Below are 25,615 nucleotides of genomic sequence, written 5' to 3' on the forward strand. Positions count from 1 at the left end.
GACTCTAATGTTAAATTGGCTCAGAAGGTTGGTTTGAAAATCAGAAGAGCATGGTGTCTTTCCACTGTCACCACGTCCATATAATAAACTCCACAGGCATGAAAACTGAGAATTCAGTAGACTAGAAGCTGCTGTCGCTCACGGTGAAAAAATTTTGTCAATACGACTTGTACTTTTAATTTGGGAACGATTTGTTTCGGCCTGACTTTTCTGTTCATTTTAAGCAGCAAAAGTGAGGTGCATGTCTGTGTCGTGTGTATGGAGCCATTGGGTGCAGTCACTATAGCAACCAGGCTCACACCTGCCTGCTTAACGAGCTCTGCCTGCCACTGTACCAAGATTCATCTTAAACACTTCTCTTTCAACTGCTGCTGTGTCCACAGTGTCACAGCCATCATTTTACCCTCAAAACGTCACCATCGTTGTTCTTTTTCCAACATCTTGTCTTTCAAAGCTCAGAGATGTAAACTTTTTAAACTGTGTGGGTCCAAGTGGAGGGATCACATTTTAGTCATTCAGTGATTCAAAGAATATGACCTTTTAATATTCTTTCAGATGTTTTCTGACTCTAAATGTTCTTTTCTCATTTCTTAGGTTTTTCTAATTTAAAATTAAAACATTTTCAGCTTTTTTCCAACTTCTTCTTCTGTGTAACCTTCAGCTTTTAGCAGTTCAGCACTTTTGTTTTCAGGTTAAATTCGGGGTTTTTTTTTTTTTATCTCATTCAAGATTTTTAACTTAAATTCAGTAATTATTTCATTTCAATGCATACATTCAGATTCAAGCATTCACACTGCAGTTTCTTCAGAAAATGCACTTTCTAGTGTCTTGTTGTTTTCTTCTTATTTTTCCCTTTATTTCTTTCTTTTTTGTTTGTTTGTTTATTTGATTGTTGTTTTGAATTTTATAATGGTTACTATCGCTACATCTAAAATGAGACAGGATTATAGTATATAGTATATTTTATATTTAAACTTGTGCTTTATTCAAAAAAATAAGCCTTGATGTGAATTTTGCTAAATTTAAATTCATCACTGTCTAGAGAACACTGTTAGATATTTTTAATGATGCTGAGGTTCTTGTATATTTACCTCACTAAACGTTACGTTAGTGACTAGAAAATTCTACAAAATGACAGTAATGATATTAGCATTATTTGCAGCAACATTAAGTTTTCAGCTTAAAAGTTCCAAACTATGAAAAACCATTAAGAACATCCAGTGTGAGTATCGCATCAAGTCAGTTAAACTTCTGGTCTGATCAGTCAAGAAGCAGAGGTTTGTTAGATTGTTAATCAATTTCAGCTGCTTTAGTCTTAATGCAATCAACAACAGGTGCACAACACGGGCAATGATGAAAGAACAATCAAAACAAATGATTTTACACGTGGGAGTCACTGGCATTTTCCCCTTTTACTTTTTCTGAGTGTTTCTTTACTAGTTTTGTATTTGGCTATGGTCAGTGTCATAGCTGGTAGCATGAAGAAAAACCTGGACTCCAAATCCTCCAGTACGGCGGAGGAGTGTGTGTCTCTGGTCCAGTGGATTCCAGGTTCCTACTGATGCAAGACAATACTCATGAGAAGAGAGCATACAGGAACTTCCTGAAGACCAAGTGAATTGTAGAGGAGTAGAGTTGAGAGTAGAGCTGCAGTGAAGATTAGTTACAGAGCTGGACTCAATTTAGTTTATTTTGTTATGAGAAGTTCATAGACCAAACCAAAGAGGTAAACTGCCTTTAATTTACCAAATTATAGTGAAATGCAGCCTGAAAATATAATAATACAAATCACATTTTATAGTCCAGGAAAGTCTCATCTAATGTTACAGAGAGTTGACACAACTTCATTTGCATGAAGTTATAAAAGATACCGAGACCTGCAGATGTATCCTGGACAGGAAGAGAGGGAGGAGGAGATGTGATGCTTCATTAACTGAGTGTGAAGATTCATTTGCAAGTTTACAACCAACATTTTAAACCAGTGACACTTGCCCTCTCTGTTACTCAGGAAGTATTGTTAAATGATGCTCTCTAGTGTTCAAATATTACACAGTCTGTATATCAGAATACACTAATGTTTTAACTATGGGAAGAAGACATTTAAAAAATGGTGTGCTTATGAGTGCTTTTTTTTCCTATATGTACCCCTCTCCAAAATTTAAGAGTTCATTTTAATCATTTTAAATTTATGTTACCACAACACAGTGACACAATTTCTTATTTACTGACAAGAAAACACATTTCTTAATCAATGCTTTTATTATTTAATGCAACATTCCTGAAAATACTTGTTGAAAACCAGCAAATGAATACATGACTTAAACCTTTTGCTTTATTCTGATTTCTAACATGTAAAGACTGTAATGAGCAAACAGCACAAGCAGTAAAGAAGCAGATTTTAAATGCACATTCTGGTCCTCGACTATTCAGTGGGACATTCTGACTTCTTGATGGTTTTCTCTGAAGTCTGTGAGCCCAAAGACACTTTACATGTATAAACCTTATCCATGTTCCAGTCTGACGTCTGGATGGTCAGAGAGCTGCTGATTTGGAAAGTCTGGTCTGGTCTCTGAACAGCAGTGCTGGTAGAGATCCCACTGCTCACTGGACTCCCACCAGAAAACCAGCTCACATCTGCAAAAGGCACAGACTGACTGGACAGACAGACCAGAGAAGCTGTGTCGGACTGGAGCTCAGCACTGGACGGAGGGAAGACTGTCAGGACAGGAGGAGAGAGGCTGGAGCCTGAAAATACATGAAGAACATTCACAAAACAAAAAAAGATAAATAAAAGAAAGAAGGAAATTGGAAATGAAGTCATAACCAGAAGTAATCAAGAAGAGTCAATATGGAATAAACATAACATTTGTCGTGAAGTTAGAAGAAAACAAAACTAATGTACAATACCAAAATATATGGATCCAACATATTGTTTGAATTTCTTTTTTTTACCAAATAAAATATGATTAGTTACTGTTTAACTTTCCATGTAATATGTCTTTCATTTAATTCTACAGGTTTCTGCATAACATGTCAGCTAATGTGGGTAATTTTCTTTCATGTCAAAGTAAAGTGTACAGCCAGGTTCTAATCACTTCAAATTTTGAACTTTAGTAACACTGTTAAAAGCTATTGGAGAAAGAGAAAACGGGCCTTTGTATGTTTTTGAAATGCCAACCTAAACATAAATTAAAAGCAATAAGAACGGGAAAACAACATATTTCACATCCTTTTTTATAGAACTGGTTTGACACCATTTCACATTTTTTAAACATGTAATTCATGTCTCCTGTATATGAGACAACCTGAAACTATTTCAGATTGTACAAAATCATAAAAAATGATGCAGCACAAGAAACATATTGAACTAAGTAGTCACCAGCAGATTTTTGCAAAATCTCTGTTGTTTTATGATCAGTTAAAAAGTACTTACTTGTCACAATCAGCTTGGTGCCTTGTCCGAATACCACAGTGATTCAGTTTGTATACATGGCTGTACAAAAACCTCCTGACTGTCACTGATGAGGGGAGAGGAACTGAAACATCCTGTAGAGACTAACTTTCACTGTCAACATCTCATTCACTTCATCTGTTTGTATTTTATAACTGTGTCTCTCTGTGTAGTCATGTTTTTTCTTTTATGTCACTTGTTTTGTGCAAGATTTAATAAAGTCGTCATTATTGGCCAGCATTAATCAAAGCTGTACTGTCTCTCAATAAGATTTTGGCCAGAGTCTGCTTCACTATGAACCAGCTTTATTGGAAGAGTCTTCCAATGTCTAACAGGAACTCACTGCAGAGTCTCCTGTCTCTGCATGATTGATAATAGGTTTGGAGGCCTATCTCCACCCACCACCACTTCCCCTGCCGGTGGCGGACTCCCTCAGGTGTCGGTGTGTTGGTGGTTCTTTGTGTCTGGGGGTGGGCGTCCGGGTACACACGGCTCACTCCTTGGCGGCCGCTTGTCGGGGCCTGGGGCCTGGGGCTCGCTCGGGCCCCTTTGGAGGTGGGGTGCCCCCGGCCTCTCGGCCTGGGGCTCGGTCACTCAGGCACAGCTGGGGGCCGGCGGAGCTCACGGGCGCGTCACTGCAACTCCCCCTGACTTCTGCTCCGCGGCTGCTGGGCGAGCCCTCATCTGGGACTCTCCTCAGCTCTTACTGGAACAGTGGCGCGGCTGCCCCTCTGTTGGTCTTCCATGGTCTCTTGTGTTCTGGGGGCCTCTGGATGTCTGGAGTTTTGATCTCCTCCATACCCGCTTCACACCCTGGAGGACGGGGCTGTGGCCCCCCCACACTCCCTAGCAGATCATTACATGGAGAAACCTTTGGAATGCAAGCATGCTGATCCACACAGGTATGCACACATGGGTATTCACAGACGCGGACTAAAGCTTTCTTGGCTGCTGCCTCAAAGCACACTGTGCGCTGTCTATCTTGCGTGCTGCACAATATCGTTTATTATTTAGTAAATATTGATATCTATGACTAGCTAGTCTATTGTGATGGTGCTTTGTTTTCTCTATTATTATGTTGCTCTTTGTTGTTTGCTGTCTCCTCTGTTTGTTTGTTTTTGTTTGTTTTTTTTTTTTCTCCATACAGGTGACCCAGGAGTTCTTTTTTTTTTTCTCTCTCTTCCCCCCCCTTCTCACCGTCTCTTCTCCCCTTTGGTTTTCTTTCTTTCTCTCCCCCTCTTTCTCTCATTCATTCCCCCTGTCCTATTTATTAAAAAAAAAAAAAAAAAATGACAAAGGATGAACTGAAGCTCTGCCATCACGTAATGTCGCATACTGCTGTTTCTGATGTCATTTAGAAAAAAAAAAAAAAAAAAGATTGATAATAGACTTGAAATCAGTATTTGGTCAGGATTTAGATATTAATCTGTCTGAGGAGAATCCTGCTGAAAAGGCAGGTGAGCTGTGAGAATGATGAAATCTCAGAACTGAGGAGAAGAACCAGGAACCTTTTTGTACCAGCTGAAATAAAAGCTTTTAGCCTTTTTAATGTTGTATTTGAGCAGGTTAAAGGTTAAAAAAAAAAAGAATTTAAAAAATGAGCAATCCAATGTTTAATAAGATGATGATGAGGACGTAGAGTTGAATCTTTCTGAGGAGAATCTTGTTTCAAAGCTTTTGAACTGTCAGAATGGAGAAATCTTGGAACATACAGAACTTGTTTATACCAGCTAACAAAATTCCTATCATCTCTCTCAATGTTGCAGTTGAGAACAGCTAGTTGAAAACTTTGTACTTAAGTACAGTAAGTAAGTATTTCTATTTGGTTACTTCCCACCTCTGGGGACAGAGAACCTATTCCAACGCCAAGTGAGCTGCCAGAATGACAAAACTGAGGAACCCCTCCTTCTTTTTTAGACCATCTAACATAATTCAACCACGTTGCACCTGAGAACAACTTCTTGACCTGGAGAAACCTTGTGGACAGCAGGTATCTGGATAAACACTTCTGCTGCATTAACATGTGCCAACAAACACAGAAAGAACATGAGTGAAATGTCTTTCTCCAAAAACATGGGCTATGAAACAGATGAGAAGAACGACTTACATTTTAGAGAAGTGATGAGAGAGCAGACAGTCCCCAGCATGTTGTCAGTGTGAGGTGTAAACATCCTTAACTATTCAGTTGAGTTGTGAAAAGAATTGTAGTGAGAAGCAAGCACCAGATAAAATTTTATTTTGCTGCATTTTCACTTGAAACATTTTTGAACTTTAACAGTATCTATTTAGGTTGATTAATGTGATTTACTGCAGCTGGAATGTTACAGTTATCAGAATTTTAGACAATCATTTATCAAATTGCTGTTATTTAAAAACGTGCACATCATTGTGTACAATTGGTGGTCCTTGATATTTTATATACTCATTTTATATATCAGTGATGATTGCTTAAATGCATCAAAAAGAGTAATTCCGTGTTTCTTAAAAACACTCTCTAAAGTTGGTGGGTTTTCATTGATGAACATTAAAATAAAAAATAAAAAAATAACAATAAAAACACACTATTTGAAGGTGGTGGGTTTACACTGAGTTTGCTGAATGGGTCTTTTGTCAGCATGTGGAAAAAAAGAGCATCAAAAAGCAGAAGTATCAGTGAGGAGGTTTTTGTCACAGTGTAAATCACTGTGATACAGCAGCAGAGCCGTCCCATGTCTTACAGTAATAGACTGCAGAGTCTCCCTCCTCCACATTTTTGATGATCAAACGATAATCTGTTGTTGACTGATGAGTGGATGTGAATTTTGGAGAGGAGAACCCAGAGCCATAACTTGGAAGACTATCGACATAATAAAAATACAGCACAAACTGAGGAACTCCTCCTGGAATCTGTTTGTACCAATAGACATAGCTATCAACAGTCCCCAGGTTACAGTCCATGGTGGCTGTCTCTCCTTTCCTCACTGATAAAACAGGAGGTTTCTGTGTCAGCACCGTCACACCACTCACACCTGTAAACAGCAATAAGACATGGAGTCAAGAGAAACACAAGCACATATGAATCCTACAAATAACTACTGATCTGAAGTGTAAATGAGGTTCCATACATGTTAGAGCAGTGATGAGAGCACAGAGAGTCACCAGCATGTTGTCACTGTGTGTTGAGACTTGGAACTTGGAAAGCAATAGAACTGCTTCTGTAGGAGGAGAGGAGGTGTGAACCATTAAATATGACACTGAAACTCAGAGAGACTGACAGGAGGAGGAGCTAAACCTGGATAGTTTGTGATGTTTGGGGTAACTTAACTAGAGGGTAATTCTGCTTTTGTATTAATAATTGTTGGTGATAGTGATGTCTCCCTCCTCTCCCCTAAAATTGTGGTGTTATATTTTATTATCATAAGTATCATAAATAACTATGTCCTTCAGTTTTATTATTGATGCTTTAACCATTACCAGTTTTTATATTTATATTTAGACAAAAACAGAGCAGAACCCCACTAACTGTTATAATTAGTCAACAAACAAAATGCATAACCTGCATTGTGGTTCGGGTTAGGAGAACATTTTATAAAATATTACATCATTAATGAATATTGAACAACTGAACAAAGAGTTCAAATACAGATCACATTGATACAAACATTTTGATATAGTTCAAATACCAGTTTCTCTCATCTATATTATATTTTATTATTATAAGTTATTATAAGTTGGTTTCTATGTTCTTAAGATTTATTATTGATGCTTTAATCATTACCAGTTTTTATATTTGGACAAAAACAGAGCAGAACCCCACTAACTGTTACAATTAATTGTTATAATTAGTCAACAAACAAAATGCACAACCTTTTGTGTAACATCACATGAAACCGGAGTTGTTAGGGTTAGGAGAACATTTCATAAAATGTTACGTCATTAATGAATATTGAACAGCTGAACAAAGACTTCAAATACAGATCACTGTGATACAAACGATTCACAAATACCAGTCTCTCTCATCTACATCTTGAGAGTTAAACAATCTGATTATCACTGTGACACATATTATTGCAAACTGATGAAACTGAGCACCACTGTTACTAACACTCAGGATGTAACTCTTCTAATCCTGGTGCACAATGCTGGTGGTGAATACCTGTTTGCACACAGGTGTGTACAAAAAAGTACTCACATTTCTTGGGTGACTGCTGCCTCTAAACATATCGGTCTTGTGTGCTGCTCAGTAACATTCAGTATTTATTATTTACTGTTACTTATGCTTATGTTGATTGTTGCTGTGGGTTTCCATACTGTGTTGTTCTCTTTTTGCTTGTTTTTTTTCCCCAGCAGGTGATCAAACAGATTTTTAGTGTCTTTTCTCTCTGTCTCTCTGTTTTTCTTTACCTCTCCTTCTCTTGAGCCTCTTCCCAACTTCTCTTTTCTTTGTCTTTCCTATCCCCAGGTTCTGTCCATTTAGATTGTAAGAACTTAAAATTAAAAAAAGAAATCAATACATAAATAATAAATATCGAACAAACTGTGACAATCAAGTGGACCATTATGGCAAAAGCTGTAACGATCAGCTTGCAAAAAATACATCTGTTGGACATTTTCCTTGGCCTTGAGACAATACAAAAAAAAACCCCCAAAAAAACGAATTGAGTCTGATGTCTATTATATTACTTATAGATAACAGCATACAGTATTGGTCTCCTGTTTTGTATATCATTATTTGAGTAGTTTTGACTGAATAGTCCCCTCTTGGCTTTTTTCATGATTTTCCTGATTAATATTAAAATAAAAAAACAAAACAAATAACACAGTATTTGAAGGTGGTGGGGTTTCAGTGAGTTGTTGGAGGAGTCTTATTAGGATACCAAAAAGCAGAAGTATCTGTGAGGAGGTTTTTGTCACAGAGTAAATCACTGTGATACCCCACTGCTAGCAGAGCTGTCCCATGTCTTACAGTAATAGACTGCAGAGTCTCCCTCCTCCACATTTTTGATGATCAAACGATAATCTGTTGTTGACTGATGAGTGGATGTGAATTTTGGAGAGGAGAACCCAGAGCCATAGGTTGGAGAACTCCGGCCATGATAAAACCTCACTACATGCTGAGGAACTCCTCCTGGAATCTGTTTATACTAATAAGCAGGATAGTTATCAACAGTCCCCAGGTTACAGTCCATAGTGGCTGTCTCTCCTTTCCTCACTGATAAAACAGGAGGTTTCTGTGTCAGCACCGTCACACCACTCACACCTGCAAATAACAAAAAGACATGGAGTCAAGAGAAACACACTGACATTTAAATGTAACATGAGGTCTTTTCTTCAGTATCTTTTAGACTCTTTACATGTTAGAGCAGTGATGAGAGCACAGAGAGTCACCAGCATGTTGTCACTGTGTGTTGAGAATGGATTTGTAATTTGGAAAGAGATTTGACTCCTTCTGTAGAGGAGAGGTGGTGTCAACCATTAAATATGTCACTGAAACTCAGAGAGACTGACAGGAGGAGCAGCACTGGATCCCCCCCTTTCTCTAAGCTGTATTATTAACATTATTTTCATGAACACTGATGTTGGTAATGTCTTGTTTTTTTCTTCTTTTTTCCCCTTTGTTCATTTATTTATTGTTTGTTCGTTTGATTGTTGTTTTGAATTTTATAATGGTTACTTTCTCCACATCTAAAATGAGACAGGATTATAGTTGGTTATATTTTACTTAAACTTGTGTTTTATTCAAAAAATACGCCAAGATCTAAAATTTGCTAAATTTGAATTCATCACCATCTAGAGAACACTGTTAGATATTTTTAATGATGCTGAGTGTTAGATTTGTATTGTTGATTGTCATTTATGCTTAGAAATATTTACTCATATATGCTTAGAAGTGTATATAATCATTGGTGGATTGAAAGGATGTTTCATCCTAAAGTAACAGCTCTGTGTGTTAGGGACTGCATCCGTTCTTCTAGAGTGTCCTTGGTATAAATCACATACTCCCTAGGAGAGTTTCTCTTTTCTTGTTGATTTATGGTATAGCAAGCACACGTATATCTGTTTAAGTATAAGAGCCTTTTGTTCAGATGGACCGCTAGACTCCTGGCACCAGCTTTGGGGAGTCTTCACAGGGTCACATCTGGACGGACACACACACACACACACACACACACAGTATTCTTTGTTCACATGTATACCTATGTAAGATGTCATATGTTAATGACCCTATGCATATTCATGTAACCACAATAAAAGGAGTGCTATGGGGAGCCTGGCTGAGAGTCTGACGGAGGTCAAGTGGTGGAACGACACTCGGCTCCAGCCAGCTTTCCCTCATGCATGAGTAAAACCAGCCTGCTTGTGTCTTGCTTTGCAGTGTAACTATATTGTCTTCAACGTTCCAGCGGATAGGTACAAGCTACAAACCTATCACTGAGGTTCTTGTATATTTACCTCACTAAACGTTACGTTAGTGAATACTTTCACACTAACTTGATCAGACTGCTTTTGCAGCTTTTTCTCCCAGTACAGCTCTCTCCTCCAGTCCGAGTCACCTCCTAATAGAGGGAGAGCCTCATTAGCTGATCAGCCCCAGCTGCAGTTAAGTAGCAGAGGGGGTTGTTAATCAGCACAGGAGCACAGAGGCTGCAGCCAGAAAATACACAGTGTTCAACAGCTATAAATGCCATAAAAGTCTAAAAGTCTAGAAAATGACAGTAATGATATTAGCATTATTTGTAGAAACATTAAGTTTTCAGCTTAAAAGTTCCAAACTATGAAAAACCATTAAGAACATCCAGTGAAAGGGAAGCACAGGAAATATATGCTGTTCCAAAAAAATTAAAGAAACACTTTTTAAGAGTATCGCATCAAGTATGTTAAATTTCTGGTCTGATCAGTCAAGTAGCAGAGGTTTGTTAGATTGTTAATCAATTTCAGCTGCTTTAGTCTTAATGCAATCAACAACAGGTGCACAACACAGGCAATGGTGAAAGAACAATCAAAACAAATGATTTTACACGTGGGAGTCACTGGCATTTTCCCCTTTTACTTTTTCTGAGTGTTTCTTCACTGGTTTTGTATTTGGTTATGGTCAGTGTCATAGCTGGTAGAATGAAGAAAAACATGGACTCCAGCTCCTCCAGTACGGTGGAGGAGTGTGTGTCTCTGGTCCAGTGGATTCTGAGTTCCTACTGGTGCACGACCAGTGTTGGTCAAGTTACTTGAAAAAAGTAATCAATAACTAATTACTGATTACTTATTTTCAAAAGTAATTAATTACTTAGTTACTTAGTTACTTTTTAAAAACACGATTTACAACCTGAATAGGTGATAAAGTGATAGATCTTTCAGCCCAATTCTACTTTTTCTACATAATCCATCATACAAAATGTAATCAAATGGAAAAGTCTCTTTTTTTAACTTGTTTTATTAGTTTTAATCTTTTAACTTTATGCATCAAGCAAAAATGTAATTATATGCAACATTCTCTGACTGGAAGAAATTTGTTTAACATTTAAACTATTTTCTGCACATTCCAGCACATAAAATAAAATATTTTTTTTCGTGTTTACACTCACTCTTTCAAATAGATGCAAGTAAAACACAGCAGAAAATAAATAAAGTCAAAGACTAGCGGTCTATTTTCACCTGTAAAGCAGGAGTGCGGTAGGCGGAGGTTTACCCTGGTGCAGGTGTGCCGCAGCGGTCAGTTGAGGAATCCGCGAGTTTCTCTGTGAGTTTCCCATTACGTCGTAGTGCACTCGGTGCTTGCTTGGAAGTTTAGGGGTTTTTTCGCTGTAAAAAGAAGTTTTCTTCCCACGCACAACTGACGCTAATGTTTTTGTCACTTTTTATGGAATCAAACTTAAAATAACGTCAGTACTTCCACGCTTTAAACGCTGCACGCTCATACCCTCTCCCGCACTGATATATTATCCACTGTTGATCTGCACACAGCTGTTGTCATGAACGTCGCACTTGCTTACGTCACTGTCATGAGACATTCTCGCAAAAAAATCACGGTTTTAGTAACGCAGTAACGCAGCGTTCCTACGGGAAAGTAACGGTAATCTAATTACCGTTTTTGCAATAGTAATCCCTTACTTTACTCGTTACTTGACAAAAGTAATCGCGTTACAACTAACGCGTTACTGCCCATCTCTGATCAAGACTAATGTGATATATTAGATAATTTCTATATTGGTTACAATTAAGATTATTTTTACTTTTCCAGTTCACGAGGACTGTTTTCTTGGCAATGCATAGGGCAGCCATATGGGCTATATTCTTTTCTGTAGTGACATAATCTAAGATGCCCAACAAGCACACTAAAGGGGAAGTTGAAATGTAACATTTCAGACACTTTGATAAGTATTCACATATCTCGCGCCAAAACTTCTGAACTGGTGAACAGAACCAAAGAGCATGGATGTAATTGTCCGGTGTATTGGCTTGACAGTGTGAGCAGTTGTTGGAGAACATAAAGCCCATCTTGAACATCTGATGACCTGTATAGTGCACTGTATGTAATATTTTGTAGTATTGAAGTAATTGAAGACTGGGATTTCTAATTAAATAAAGGGTTTTTATGCATACCTGAGACCAGGTCTGGACTGGGACACCGGCCCACCAGTTATTATAAGGAAAAGCCATAAAGCCTTTGAATGAATACAAATGCTGTTGTGACAGTGATGTACACTATCTTGTTGGTATATATGTATTAATCCAATAAACTTAAACCTACACCATCCTCCCTATTCTGGTATTTTAAACAGTACTTAGGGGAAATATCAAACATCCATCCATCCATCTTCATCCGCTTATCCGAGGTCGGGTCGCGGGGGTAGCAGCCTAAGCAAAGAGGTCCAGACCTCCCTCTCCCCAGCCACCTCCTCCAGCTTGTCCGGGGGAATACCAAGGCGTTCCCAGGCCAGCCGAGAGATATAATCTCTCCAGCGTGTCCTGGGTCTGCCCCGGGGCCTCCTCCCGGTGGGACATGCCTGGAACACCTCGCCCAGGAGGCGCCCAGGGGGCATCCTTGCCAGATGCCCGAACCACCTCAGCTGGCTCCTTTCGATGTGGAGCAGCAGCTGCTCTACTCTAAGCCCCTCCCGGATGGCCGAACTTCTCACCCTATCTCTAAGGGAGAGGCCAGCCACCCTTCGGAGGAAGCTCATTTCCGCCGCTTGTATCCGCGATCTCGTTCTTTCGGTCACTACCCACAGCTCGTGGCCATAGGTGAGGGTAGGGACGTAGATCGACCGGTAAATTGAGAGCTTCGCTTTTACACTCAGCTCCCTCTTCACCACGACTGACCGGTGCAGCGTCCGCATTACTGCAGCCGCAGCCCCAATCCGTCTGTCGATCTCCAGCTCCCTTCTCCCATCACTCGCGAACAAGACCCCGAGATACTTGAACTCCTCCACTTGGGGCAGGAACTCATCCCCGACCCGGAGTGGGCACTCCACCCTTTTCCGGCTGAGAACCATGGCCTCAGATTTGGAGGTGCTGATCCTCATTCCCGCTGCGTTACACTCGGCTGCGAACCGCTCCAGTGCGAGCTGGAGGCCCTCACCCGATGAAGCCAACAGAACCACATCATCCGCAAAAATCAGAGATGAGATTCTGAGGCCACCAAAGCGAAAGCCCTCCGCCACTTGGCTGCGCCTAGAAATCCTGTCCATAAAAATTATGAACAGAACCGGAGACAAAGGGCAGCCTTGGCGGAGCCCATCACCCACCGGGAACGAGTCCGACTTATTGCCGGCAATGCGAACCAAGCTCTTGCAACGGTTGTATAGGGATTGAATGGCCCGTAGCAATGGGCCAGACACCCCATACTCGCGCAACACCTCCCACAGGACGCCCCGAGGGACACGGTCGAATGCCTTCTCCAGGTCCACAAAACACATGTAGACTGGTTGGGCAAACTCCCATGCACCCTCAAGTATCCTCGAGAGGACAAAGAGCTGGTCCAGTGTTCCGCGACCAGGACGAAAACCGCATTGTTCCTCCTGTATCCGAGGTTCGACTAGCGGACGAACCCTCCTCTCCAGCACCCTGGCATAGACTTTCCCGGGGAGGCTGAGGAGTGTGATCCCCCTGTAGTTGGAACACACCCTCCGGTCCCCCTTCTTGAAGATGGGGACCACCACCCCGGTCTGCCAGTCCACAGGTACTGCCCCTGATCTCCACGCAACATTGCAGAGACGTGTCAACCAAGACAGCCCTACAACGTCCAGAGCCTTCAGGAACTCGGGGCGGACCTCATCGACACCAGGGGCTCTGCCACCAAGGAGTTGTTTAACTGCCTCAGTGACCTCGCCCCCGGAAATCGGTGGGTCACACCCCTCATCCCCAGACTCTGCTTCCTCCCCGGAAGACGTGTCAGTGGGATTAAGGAGGTCCTCGAAGTATTCCTTCCACCGCCCGACAATTTTCTCAGTCGACGTCAACAGCGCTCCGCCAGCACTATACACAGTGCAGGTAGAGCACCGCTTTCCCCTCCTGAGACGCCTGACGGTTTGCCAGAATCTCTTCGAGGCAGTCCGAAAGTCTTTTTCCATGGCCTCTCCGAACTCCTCCCACACCCGAGTTTTTGCTTCAGCCACTGCCCGAGCCGCATTCCGCTTGGCCTGTCGATACCTGTCGGCTGCCTCCGGAGTCCCACAGGCTAACCAAGCCCGATAGGCCTCCTTCTTCAGCCTGGTGGCTCCCTTCACCTCTGGTGTCCACCATTTGGTTCGGGGATTACCACCACGGCAGGCACCAACCACCTTGCGGCCGCAGCTCAATGCAGCAGCTTCGGCAATGGAGACGCTGAACATGGTCCATTCGGACTCAATGTCCCCAGTCTCCCTCGGAATGCTGTTGAAGCTCTGCCGGAGGTGTGCGTTGAAGATCTCGCGGACTGGGGCCTCTGCTAGACGTTCCCAGCACACCCTCACTACGCGTTTAGGTGCACCAGGTCTGTCCAGCGTCCTCCCCCGCCACCTGATCCAACTCACCACCAGGTGGTGATCAGTTGACAGCTCAGCCCCTCTCTTTACCCGAGTGTCCAGAACATATGGTCGCAGGTCTGGTGATACGATTACAAAATCGATCATCGACCTACGGCCTAGAGCATCCTGGTGCCACGTGCACTTATGGACACTCTTATGTTCGAACAGGGTGTTCGTTATGGCCAAACTGTGATTAGCACAGAAGTCCAATAACAAAGCACCGCTCGGGTTCAGATCAGGGAGGCCGTTCCTCCCAATCACGCCCCTCCAGGTCTCGCTGTCGTTACCCACGTGAGCATTGAAGTCTCCCAGCAGGACAACAGAGTCTCCAGGTGGAGCACCTTCCAGCACCCCCCCCAGGGACTCTAAGAAGGCTGGGTACTCCGAACTGCCACTCGGCGCATAAGCGCAGATGACAGTCAGGACCCGTTCCCCGACCCTAAGGCGCAGGGAACAAACCCTCTCGTCCACCGGGAAAAACCCCAACGTACCGGCAGCAAGCCGAGGGGATATAAGAATACCCACCCCAGCCCGCCGCCTCTCACCAGGGGCAACTCCAGACTGAGACAGAGTCCAGCCCCTCTCCAGGAGACTGGTTCCAGAGCCCAGACAATGCGTAGAGGTGAGCCCAACTATATCTAGCCGGTACCTCTCAACCTCACGCACCAACTCAGGCTCCTTCCCCACCAGAGAGGTGACATTCCATGTCCCTATTGCCAGTCTTGGCAGCCGGGGGTCGGTCCGCCAGGGCCTCCGCTCCTGGCCGCCACCCGGCTCACAATGCACCCGACCCCTATGGCGCCTCCTGCGGGTGGTGGGCCTGCGGGAGGATGGGCCCATGTCTCCTCTTCGGGCTGTGCCCGGCCGGGCCCCATGGACTAAGGCCCGGCCACCAGACGCTCGCCCTCGGGCACCCTCCCCGGGCCTGGCTCCAGGGCGGGGCCCCGGTAACCCTATCCCGGGCAGGGTAAACTGTTCCCTCGATATTCTTTTCATGGGGGTCTTCTGAATCGCTCTTTGTCTGGTCCCTCACCCAGGACCAGTTTGCCATGGGAGACCCTACCAGGGGGCAAAAGCCCCCAGACAACATAGCCCCTGGGATCCCTGGGACACACAAACCCCTCCACCACGATAAGGTAGCGATTCAAGGAGGAGGAAATATCAAACAATCTAATCAATATTTACATATACCTAACTAGCAGTGTTGCCAACTCCCAGCAAGAAAATAGGGAACAACCCCCCACTCTCTGCCTCATGATGCTTAATTGACTTAATTGACTGTAATTTATTGCCAGGGTAAAAAAAAATGCACAGAAACCAATTATTTTTCTACAGTAATTAAATACATTCAACATCTTTCTTCAACCGAATTGTAGACTGCACACATGGTACCTTCCCAAAGGAAAAAGTACCATCTGTATTATTAATAATAATAATAATAATAATTTAACTTAATTTAATTTAATTTAATAATTTAACCCATTCACTCAGTGAAGCAGTATATTCCTCTTTCATAACAACAAATTAGATACATTGATTATCTAAAAAAAAGAAAAAAGAAAAAACAATAGGCATACACAAACACAGTTTGTCTATCTATAAATGTTTACATTCTCTTTCTACCTCACTAACATGCTTCTTCTCTCTGCAACTAGAGGCTACAGCTTGGAATCTGATTCAGAAATAACATGTTGACAATGTTTTGATCAAACGTATTTTACACCACAATGGTATTGAAAGCTGAAGATGTGAGACTTTGAGTGAATAATGTGTGTATATTTTGGTGCTTTTTTTTTTAATTTAAAATGAAAGTGCAAATGAAAAAAAATTACAATGAATAAATTCAATAAAGCAATGTTTAAGAACTAATTGTGTGCCTTTGGTGCACTGAGTTTGTGCACAAAAAGCAGAAGTAAGGAGTGAGGAAGTTTTTGTCACAGTGTAAATCACTGTGATACGTACTCATTAACAGAGCTGTCCCATGTCTGACAGTAATAGACTGCAGAGTCTCCCTCCTCCACACTCTTGATGATCAAACGATAATCTGTTGTTGACTGATGAGTGGATGTGAATTTTGAAGAGGAGAACCCAGAGCCATAGGTTGGAGAACTATGGCTACGATAAAAATACAGCACAAACTGAGGACTTCCTCCTGGAATCTGTTTATGCCAGGCAGCACGATTGTCAGTAACAGTCCCCAGGTTACAGTCCATAGTGGCTGTCTCTCCTTTCCTCACTGATAAAACAGGAGGTTTCTGTGTCAGCACCGTCACACCACTCACACCTGCAAACAACAAGAAGACATGGAGTCAAGAGAAACACACTGACATTTAACTGTAACATGAGGTCTATTCTTCAATATATTTTAGACTCTTTACATGTTAGAGCAGTGATGAGAGCACAGAGAGTCACCAGCATGTTGTCTGAGTGGGCTGAGAACTGAGTGGAGAGGCGATGGTGGAGGAACTATTTAATACAACTAACAGGAGGAGGAGCTTTGGAGTTTTCTTTTTTCCGCTTGCCTGTGTTATTAATATTAATAACAATAATAATATGTCTTGTATATATAGTTTTTTTTTTAATTATTTTGGAATGGTTAATAGCCATTCTTTTTCCATGGTTGGTTATATTTTATACTTTTAACTTGTATTGTATTTATAAACTATAATTAGATTAGCATATTCTGAAGCAACATAGAGTTTACAATTTCAGCTTTAGCTCTGTAAAAAAATCATTTTCACAGAAAGTTATTCTCTCACATGTCAAACTTTGTGGTGACTTTGCACAACAGTGGGATCATCTAATTAAATAACTAAATATCTGTAAATAAGATGGGCCTGTTTAAAATGTGATGTATAAAAACAGTTTTTTAAAAACAGAAGCAGTTTGCTGCTTGAAATTCCCACCCTGTGATAAACCATTAAGATTCAGCAACAAAATAAAAATTATATAATTATCTCAAAATTTGTCACAGCAGTTGCATCATGACAGCTGACGGCATTTTGCTGTGAGACAAAACTGCAGATTCCAGGGTGGCCTTTTGTTGTGGGCAGTCTGAGGTACACCTGTGCACTACTCATGATGTCAGATCAGCATCCTGATGTGGCACACCTGTGAGGTGGGATGGATTATCTCAATATGGCAGATGTGCCCAATACCACACATTTGGACTGATTTGTGACCACTGTTTGGGAGGGATGGTTATATTGTGTATCTGGGATGAATTTTAGGTCTCTACGTCCATCCCATGGGGAATGGGAGCAGTAACAAAGGTGTTGCATTTATATTTTTGTTGAGTGTAATAATGAGGAGGTTTTTGTCACAGCCTGAATCACTGTGATACGGGTGCGGAAGCAGAGTCATCCCACGTCTGACAGTAATACACTGTAGAGTCTCCTGTCTCTGTTCGCTTGATAATGAACTGGTAATCAATATTTGATGAGGATTTAGAGTTGAATCTGTCTGAGGAGAATCCTGTTCCAAAGCTGAGTGAGCTGCTAGAATGAAGAAATCTTAGAACATACTGAGGAACCCCTCCAGGAACTTGCTTATACCAGTTAATATAATTCCTGGCTTGAAATCATATTCACAATTAGCATGTTTTTGATCAAATTCTAAGAAGCTTGGAAAGAAGATGACCTGGATGACTGAGAACCTTCACAGTTTTTGATCAGACATATGCTACAGTACAATAATAATAAAAGCTGATGATGTGAGGCTTTGTGTGTGAATAATGTGTGTGTATTCTGGGGCTTTCTTTATTTAAAGTGAAAATTTAAATGAAGATAAAAATAATATCAATAAAAATAACAGAACAATGTTTAAAAATTAATTGTGTGAGTCTGGACCAAAAAAAGCACAAGTTGCTAGCTTTGAGTTGCTACTAGATATTAGATATTATATTATTAGATATTAGTCATATTTCAATGACTCTGTCTTTATAGGGTGGTGAAAAATTTACATTCATTCATCCCAGAATTGAAGTGACTGACTTACTATTCATGTTTTGGCGAATGTGAAAAGGTTGTTGTTGTTTTTTTTAATTGTTGGGGTGTCCTGTGCACAGGTCTGTGTCATAAAAATGCCCTAACTGCTTGTCAGAACTGCATAATGAGTGTTATGATGATTCTGCTTTGAGAAATTTGCAAAAATTGACAGAGAAAAACTACAAAATATTATCTGCATAATGTGTTGCAGATAATGTAAACCCACCACTTTTTCTTGGTGGGTTTATACTGAGTTTGCTTGATCTCTCTGTTATCAGGATGTGGAAGAGTGTCAAAAAGAAGATGAAGAAAAATAAAAAAGGAAGAAAGAATACCAAACGATGGGAGGGGGGGATCACTGTCCCTAAATAACATGAGTGAAATATGCATTGGGTAGCTTTTGTCTGCTGCTTCTTTCCTGTCTGTCTTTTGGATGTGTTTCTGTTTGTGCTTTAAGGCTCTACACCCCGGGGTTGCTTCGCTTTTGTTTGTGTTGATTGATATGTGTTATTTTTGCTGTAAATGCACTGTTCTGCTGTTCATATGACAATGTTTAATAAACTCTGTTTTAAGTCTGTTCTGCTCTTTTCCAGAGAATCAGCATGAGTGATTTGATTTTAATTGGATTCAAAAGCTAGACGTCCACAGCGTTGGTGGGATAAGGTTATCATATTGGCTTCAAAATTTGTGACCTGACAAAACCTTTTTCTCCAGTTTAGGTTAGGGAGACAGGTAAGAGGCCAGTATTTTCTTTTGGGTTTCTCGTTATAGGTAGGTCAGTTCTGTTTCATTTCTAGAGTGTTTTGCTTGTTGTTTTGACCATGCCCATCTTGATGCTTGCTACCTTTTGAAATTAACAAAATATCTGGTTGTTGTGAAAGCGCAACCCTGTGGCAGCATTGGTCTTTCCTTGGGAGATTAGAGCGGGGGCGTTATCTTTCCTTTTTTATGTGTTTTGGGGTGTAACACATTTCATTTCATAACTGGACTCTATTTAGTGTTCCATGGCAGTAAATAAAGTTATGTTTAGGCAAAAATCAAACAGGATTCAGCTAACTGTCTCTGAATGATCAAATGGTAATAATTAAAACATTTCCAGTAAACAGCATTTTCATTTTATTTTACAGAGAGCTGATACTTCATTTACATGAGGTTATAACACCTGCAGGTGCATCATGGACATGAAAAAACAGAAGAGCAGAGGTTATGCTTCACTAACTGAGTGTGAAGATTCATTTGCAACATTTTAAACCGGTGACACTTGCTCTCTCTGTTACTCAGGAAGAATTATTAAATGATGCTCTCTAGTGTTCAAATATTACATAGCGTGTATGTCAGAAAATACTTATGTTTTAACTATGGGAAGAAGATATTTTAAAAAGTGGTGTGCTTATGAGTGTTTTTTTCCTCTCTGTGCCCCTCTCCAAAATTTAACAGTTCATTTTAATAACCTTAAACTTATGTTGTTTATAATACAGTGATACATTTTCCCATTTACTCACAAGAAAACACATTTTTTAATTCAATGCTTTTATTAATTTAATGCAAAACACAAATTCCTGAAAATACTTGTCAAAAACCAGCTAATGAATACATGACTTAAAACTTTTGCATTATTCTGATTTCTAACATGTAAAGACTGTAATGAGCAAACAGCACAAGCAGTAAAGAAGCAGATTTTAAAAGCACATTCTGGTCCTTGACTATTCAGTGGGACATTCTGACTTCTTGATGGTTTTCTCTGAAGTCTGTGAGCCCAAAGACACTTTACATGTATAAACCTTATCCATGTTCCAGTCTGATGTCTGGATGGTCAGAGAGCTGCTGATTTGGTAAGTCTGGTCTGATCTCTGAACAGCAGTGCTGGTAGAGATCCCACTGCTCACTGGACTCCCACCAGAAAACCAGCTCACATCTGCAAAAGGCACAGACTGACTGGACAGACAGACCAGAGAAGCTGTGTTGGACTGGAGCTCAGCACTGGACGGAGGGAAGACTGTCAGGACAGGAGGAGAGAGGCTGGAGCCTGAAAATACATGAAGAACATTCAGGAAATTGAAAAATCAAAGGAAATGAAATGAAATAATGAAAACAGAAGAAATCGAGACATCAATAAGAGTCAATATGGAATAAACATAATATTTGTTATGAAATTAGAAGAAAACAATTCTAATGTGATTTGGAAAAATATACAGACATAACAACCCAACATATCAATTGATTTTCTTTTTAAGTTTTCCTAAAATAAAATATGACTAGTTACTCTTTAACTTTTCATGTAAGATGTCGTGAATTTAATTCTGGAGGTTTCTGCATAACATGTCAGTTACTGTGAGAAATTTTCTTTCATTAAAAAAAAACTGTACAGCCCGTTTCTAATCACTTAAAAGTAATTTTTAACTTTAGTAACACTGTTAACTACTACTGAAGAAAAAGAAAACAATCTTATATATGTTTTTGAAATGCCAACCCCAATATTAAATAAAAACACTATGAGAATAATAAGAACAGAACATATCCTATCTCACATAATGTTTAGTGAACAACATTTATATAAAAATATACAAATTTGGTTTGACACCTTTTTCAATTTTTTTAATATAAATGATTCATGTCTCCTGCACATACAACAACCTCAAACTATTTCATGTTGTATAAAATCATAAAAATTATGCAGAACAAGAAAAATATTGAACTAAGTAGTCATCAGCAGAGTTTTGCAAAATCTCTGTTGTTTTATGATCAGTTAAAAAGCACTTACCTGTCACAATCAGCTTGGTGCCTTGTCCGAATACCACAGTGATTCAGTTTGTATACATGGCTGTACAAAAACCTCCTGACTGTCACTGATGAGGGGAGAGGAACTGAAACATCCTGTAGCTAACTTTCACTGTCAACATCTCATTCCCTTCATCAATCTGTTTGTATTTTATAACTGCATTTCTCTGTGTGTAGTCGTGTTTTTTCCTTCTTGTCACTTGTTTTGTGTAAGACTTAATTAAGTACTCATTACTGATCTGAATTAAACAGAGATTCACTGTCTCTCAATGAGATTTTGTTTAGTCTGGTTCACTATGACGGAGCATTTTTGGGAGAGTCTTCCCATGTCTGACAGGAACTCACTGCAGAGTCTCCTGTCTCTGCATGATTGATAAAAGACTGCAAATCAGTGTTTGGTCAGGATTTAGATATTAGTCTGTCTGAGGAGAATCCTGCTGAAAATGCAGTTGACCTGTGAGAATGATGAAATCTCAGAAATGAGGCGAAGAACCAGGAACCTGTTTGTACCAGCCGACATAAAAGCTTTCAGCTTTTTTGATGCTGTATTTGAGCAGGTTAAAGGTAAAAAAAAAAAAAGGATTTTAAAAAATGAGCAATCCAATGTTTAATAAAACATTATCTGGAGGTTGTATGTTACTCTGCATTTTCTTGATTAGACTATACTCAAGTGAATGAGTCTAAGAAAGCATATGTACTGCCAAGAGGTTTGTAACACATTGTGATAAGTACAGTGTCTTCTATTTCTGCGAACTTGATAGTTAAATGATAATTAATGTTTGATGAGGACGTAGAGTTGAATCTTTCTGAGGAGAATCTTGTTTCAAAGCTTTTGAGCTGTCAGAATGGAGAAATCTTAGAACATACAGATGATCTTCTCTAGGAACTTGTTTATACAGCTAATAGAATTCCTATCATCTCTCTCAATGTTGCATTTGAGAACAGCTTGTTGAAAACTTTGTACTTAAGTACAGTAAGTAAGTATTTGTACTTGGTTACTTCCCACCTCTGGGGACAGAAACCTGTTCCAACGCCAAGTGAGCTGCCAGAATGACAAACTGAGGAACCCCTCCAGGAACTTGTTTAGACCATCCAACATAATTGAACCATATTGCAGCTGAGAACAACTTCCTGACCTGGAGAAACCTTGTGGACAGCAGGTATCTGGATAAACACTTCTGCTACATTAACATGTGCCAACAAACACAGAAAGAACATGAGTGAAATGTCTTTCTCCAAAACGATGGGCTATGAAACAGATGAGAAGAACGTCTTACACTTTAGAGAAGTGATGAGAGAGCAGACAGACCCCAGCATGTTGTCAGTGTGAGGTGTAAACATCCTTTAATATTCAGCTGAGATGTGAAAACAATTGTAGTGACAAGAGAAGCAACAGCTATAATTCAATGTAGCTGCATTTTCACTTCATATGAAACATTTTTAAACCTATTATGCAACTTTATCAGTATCCATTTGGGTTGATTAATGTGATTTACTGCAGCTAGAATGTGACAGTTATCAGAGTTTTAGGAAACCGTTTGCCAAATTGCTGTTATTTAAAAAGACACACACATAATAGGTTTAATTGTGTTAGATGCACATAATTTAAAATGCACATAATTGTGTACATATATATGGCAATTTGTGTTGTTGGTGGTCATTATACTCCTCGATATTTTATACTTTCAGTGATGAATGTAAAAATATATCAAAACAAGTAATTCAGTATTTATTAGCAGACTGTCTGAAGTGGATGAGTTTTCAATGATGAACATTAAAATAAATCAAAAATAACAATAAACACACTATTTGAAGGTGGTGGGTTTACACTGAGTTTGCTGAATGGGTCTTTTGTCTGCATGTGAAAAATAGAGCATCAAAAAGCAGAAGTATCAGTGGGGAGGTTTTTGTCACAGCCTGAATCACTGTGATACGTACGCAGAAGCAGAGTCATCATATGTCTGACAGTAATACACTGCAGAGTCTCCTGTCTCTGCTCGCTTGATAATGAACTGGTAATCAATGTTTGATGAGGATTTAGAGTTGAATCTGTCTGAGGAGAATCCTGTTCCAAATTCAAGTGAGCTGCCAGAATAATGAAATCTTAGAACATACTGAGGAGCCTCTCCAGGAACATGTTTATACCATCTAACAGAATTCCCATCATATCTCTCTATGTTGCAGTTGAGAACAACTTCTTGACCTGGAGAAACTGTGTGAACAGCAGGTGTTTGGGTCAACACGATCACTGCATCAACATCTGCCAGGAAACACACACAAAAACATGAATGAAAAGTTTACCTCCAAAAATATACACCCTAAAACAGAAGATCTTACATGTTAGAGCAGTGATGAGAGTGCACAGGATCCACAGCATGTTGTCAGTGTGAGGTGTAAATGATCTTTACTGTTCAGCTGAGATGTGAGTGAGATTGTAGTGAGAAGTGAAGCGATACTGACACTTAAAGACACAGAGGAGAGGCAAACCAAAGGAGGAGGAGATTCAACACAATGATTTTCATTCATAGAATAAAAAATCATTTATAATGCAAATAACATCAATTAAATGTTTCTGGCTCATGTTCAACCGACACACTTATGGCTGTCATGACATATTGCTCATGAAAATATTGTTGTAAAGGGAATAAATATTATATAACTGATTATTGACAGTTTTAGGTGTTAACACCAATCTCTTTCTAGCTGAAATGTGAGCAGGACTTATGTGAAAAGAATAAACAGTAACGTTTATAAGAACATGAGGTAGAACAAGTCTCAACAAATTCAGAACAGTTGTAGTTTAAATGCAAATGCCCTTATCCTCACACATCACACGTTTTCTTCTCGTCTTATATTTATTTCTGCCTGATGTATAGTCATCACTATTTAAGAGCTGAGACTGGTGTTTACTAAATTTCTATTACTTATAGATAACTTTTAGTTATATACAGTATTAGTCCTCTTCTGACATGTTTTGGCTGAATAATATCTCTATATTCCTCTGCTTGCTTTATTCATATTTTCAATGATGAATATTAAAATTAATTTAAAAAACAAAACAAAACAAATAACACAGTATTTGAAGGTGGTGGGATTTCAGTGTGTTTCTCAGATGTGTCTTTTTTTCAGCATGTGAAAGAGCATCAAAAAGCAGAAGTATCTGTGAGGAGGTTTTTGTCACAGTGTGAATCACTGTGATACCCCACTGCTAGCAGAGCCGTCCCATGTCTGACAGTAATAGACTGCAGAGTCTCCCTCCTCCACATTGTTGATGATCAAACGATAATCTGTTGTTGACTGATGAGTGGATGTGAATTTTGGAGAGGAGAACCCAGAGCCATAGGTTGGAGAACTATGGCTACGATAAAAATACAGCACAAACTGAGGACTTCCTCCTGGAATCTGTTTATGCCAGGCAGCAGCATTAGTACCAGTCCCCAGGTTACAGTCCATGGTGGCTGTCTCTCCTTTCCTCACTGATAAAACAGGAGGTTTCTGTGTCAGCACCGTCACACCACTCACACCTGCAAACAACAAGAAGACATGGAGTCAAGAGAAACACACTGACATTTAACTGTAACATGAGGTCTATTCTTCAATATATTTTAGACTCTTTACATGTTAGAGCAGTGATGAGAGCACAGAGAGTCACCAGCATGTTGTCTGAGTGGGCTGAGAACTGAGTGGAGAGGCGATGGTGGAGGAACTATTTAATACAACTAACAGGAGGAGGAGCTTTGGAGTTTTCTTTTTTCCGCTTGCCTGTGTTATTAATATTAATAACAATAATAAATATGTCTTGTATATATAGTTTTTTTTTAATTATTTTGGAATGGTTAATAGCCATTCTTTTTCCATGGTTGGTTATATTTTATACTTTTAACTTGTATTGTATTTATAAACTATAATTAGATTAGCATATTCTGAAGCAACATAAAGTTTACAATTTCAGCTTTAGCTCTGTAAAAAAATCATTTTCACAGAAAGTTATTCTCTCACATGTCAAACTTTGTGGTGACTTTGCACAACAGTGGGATCATCTAATTAAATAACTAAATATCTGTAAGTAAGATGGGCCTGTTTAAAATGTGATGTATAAAAACAGTTTTTTAAAAACAGAAGCAGTTTGCTGCTTGAAATTCCCACCCTGTGATAAACCATTAAGATTCAGCAACAAAATAAAAATGATATAATTATGTCAAAATTTGTCACAGCAGTTGCATCATGACAGCTGACGGCATTTTGCTGTGAGACAAAACTGCACATTCCAGGGTGGCCTTTTGTTGTGGGCAGTCTGAGGTACACCTGTGCACTACTCATGATGTCAGATCAGCATCCTGATGTGGCACACCTGTGAGGTGGGATGGATTATCTCAATATGGCAGATGTGCCCAATACCACACATTTGGACTGATTTG

The 25,615-nt window shown here is 40.0% G+C and overlaps 1 protein-coding gene, 1 pseudogene and 1 gene segment (V, D, J or C); all 3 read right to left on the reverse strand.

Annotated features, from left to right (window-relative positions):
• Positions 1–2,255: 2,255 nt before the first annotated feature.
• LOC146576253 (immunoglobulin lambda-1 light chain-like) lies at positions 2,256–8,824 on the reverse strand (annotated as a pseudogene). The gene is made up of 4 exons (XR_014892239.1): positions 8,785–8,824; positions 8,366–8,690; positions 3,434–3,468; positions 2,256–2,745 (listed from the first exon to the last, which is right to left on the reverse strand). The product of XR_014892239.1 is annotated as an immunoglobulin lambda-1 light chain-like (transcript).
• Positions 8,825–16,379: 7,555 nt separating this feature from the next.
• On the reverse strand, positions 16,380–16,851 carry LOC146576254 (immunoglobulin kappa variable 3-15-like). The segment is given in 2 exon segments: positions 16,380–16,717; positions 16,812–16,851. Coding segments are annotated over 2 exon segments (378 nt in total).
• Positions 16,852–19,980: 3,129 nt separating this feature from the next.
• On the reverse strand, positions 19,981–24,855 carry LOC146576255 (immunoglobulin lambda-1 light chain-like). 4 transcript variants are annotated; one of them, XM_085271372.1, is made up of 4 exons: positions 24,816–24,855; positions 24,406–24,721; positions 21,181–21,215; positions 19,981–20,445 (listed from the first exon to the last, which is right to left on the reverse strand). In XM_085271372.1, the coding sequence occupies exons 1-4, from the start codon at positions 24,853–24,855 to the stop codon at positions 20,123–20,125; spliced, it is 714 nt and encodes a 237-aa protein (XP_085127498.1). In that variant the 3' UTR covers positions 19,981–20,122. The 4 variants fall into 4 exon arrangements, with proteins under 4 accessions (XP_085127498.1, XP_085127497.1, XP_085127495.1 ...); XM_085271371.1 differs by having other exon boundaries at positions 21,181–21,219; positions 24,404–24,721; XM_085271369.1 differs by having other exon boundaries at positions 21,181–21,214; positions 24,399–24,721.
• Positions 24,856–25,615: the final 760 nt, after the last annotated feature.

This window comes from Mchenga conophoros, linkage group LG4 (assembly GCF_057382185.1).
Source record: "Mchenga conophoros isolate Kocher_MC1m ecotype Shallow Benthic linkage group LG4, M_conophoros_male_GT1.1, whole genome shotgun sequence".
NCBI classification, from domain to species: domain Eukaryota; kingdom Metazoa; phylum Chordata; class Actinopteri; order Cichliformes; family Cichlidae; genus Mchenga; species Mchenga conophoros.

What these genes read in the sequence shown, in the direction of transcription:
- LOC146576255 (XM_085271368.1), bottom strand. Translation starts at nt 24,855, where the DNA reads ATGCTGGTGACTCTCTGTGCTCTCATCACTGCTCTAACAT. An exon ending in TCTCATCACTGCTCTAACAT is followed by an intron (nt 24,722 to 24,815) that starts GTAAAGAGTCTA and finishes TGTTGTTTGCAG; the next exon opens with GTGTGAGTGGTGTGACGGTG. An exon ending in AGCAGTGGGGTATCACAGTG is followed by an intron (nt 21,216 to 24,387) that starts ATTCACACTGTG and finishes CTGAATCACTGT; the next exon opens with GGTATTCGGACAAGGCACCA.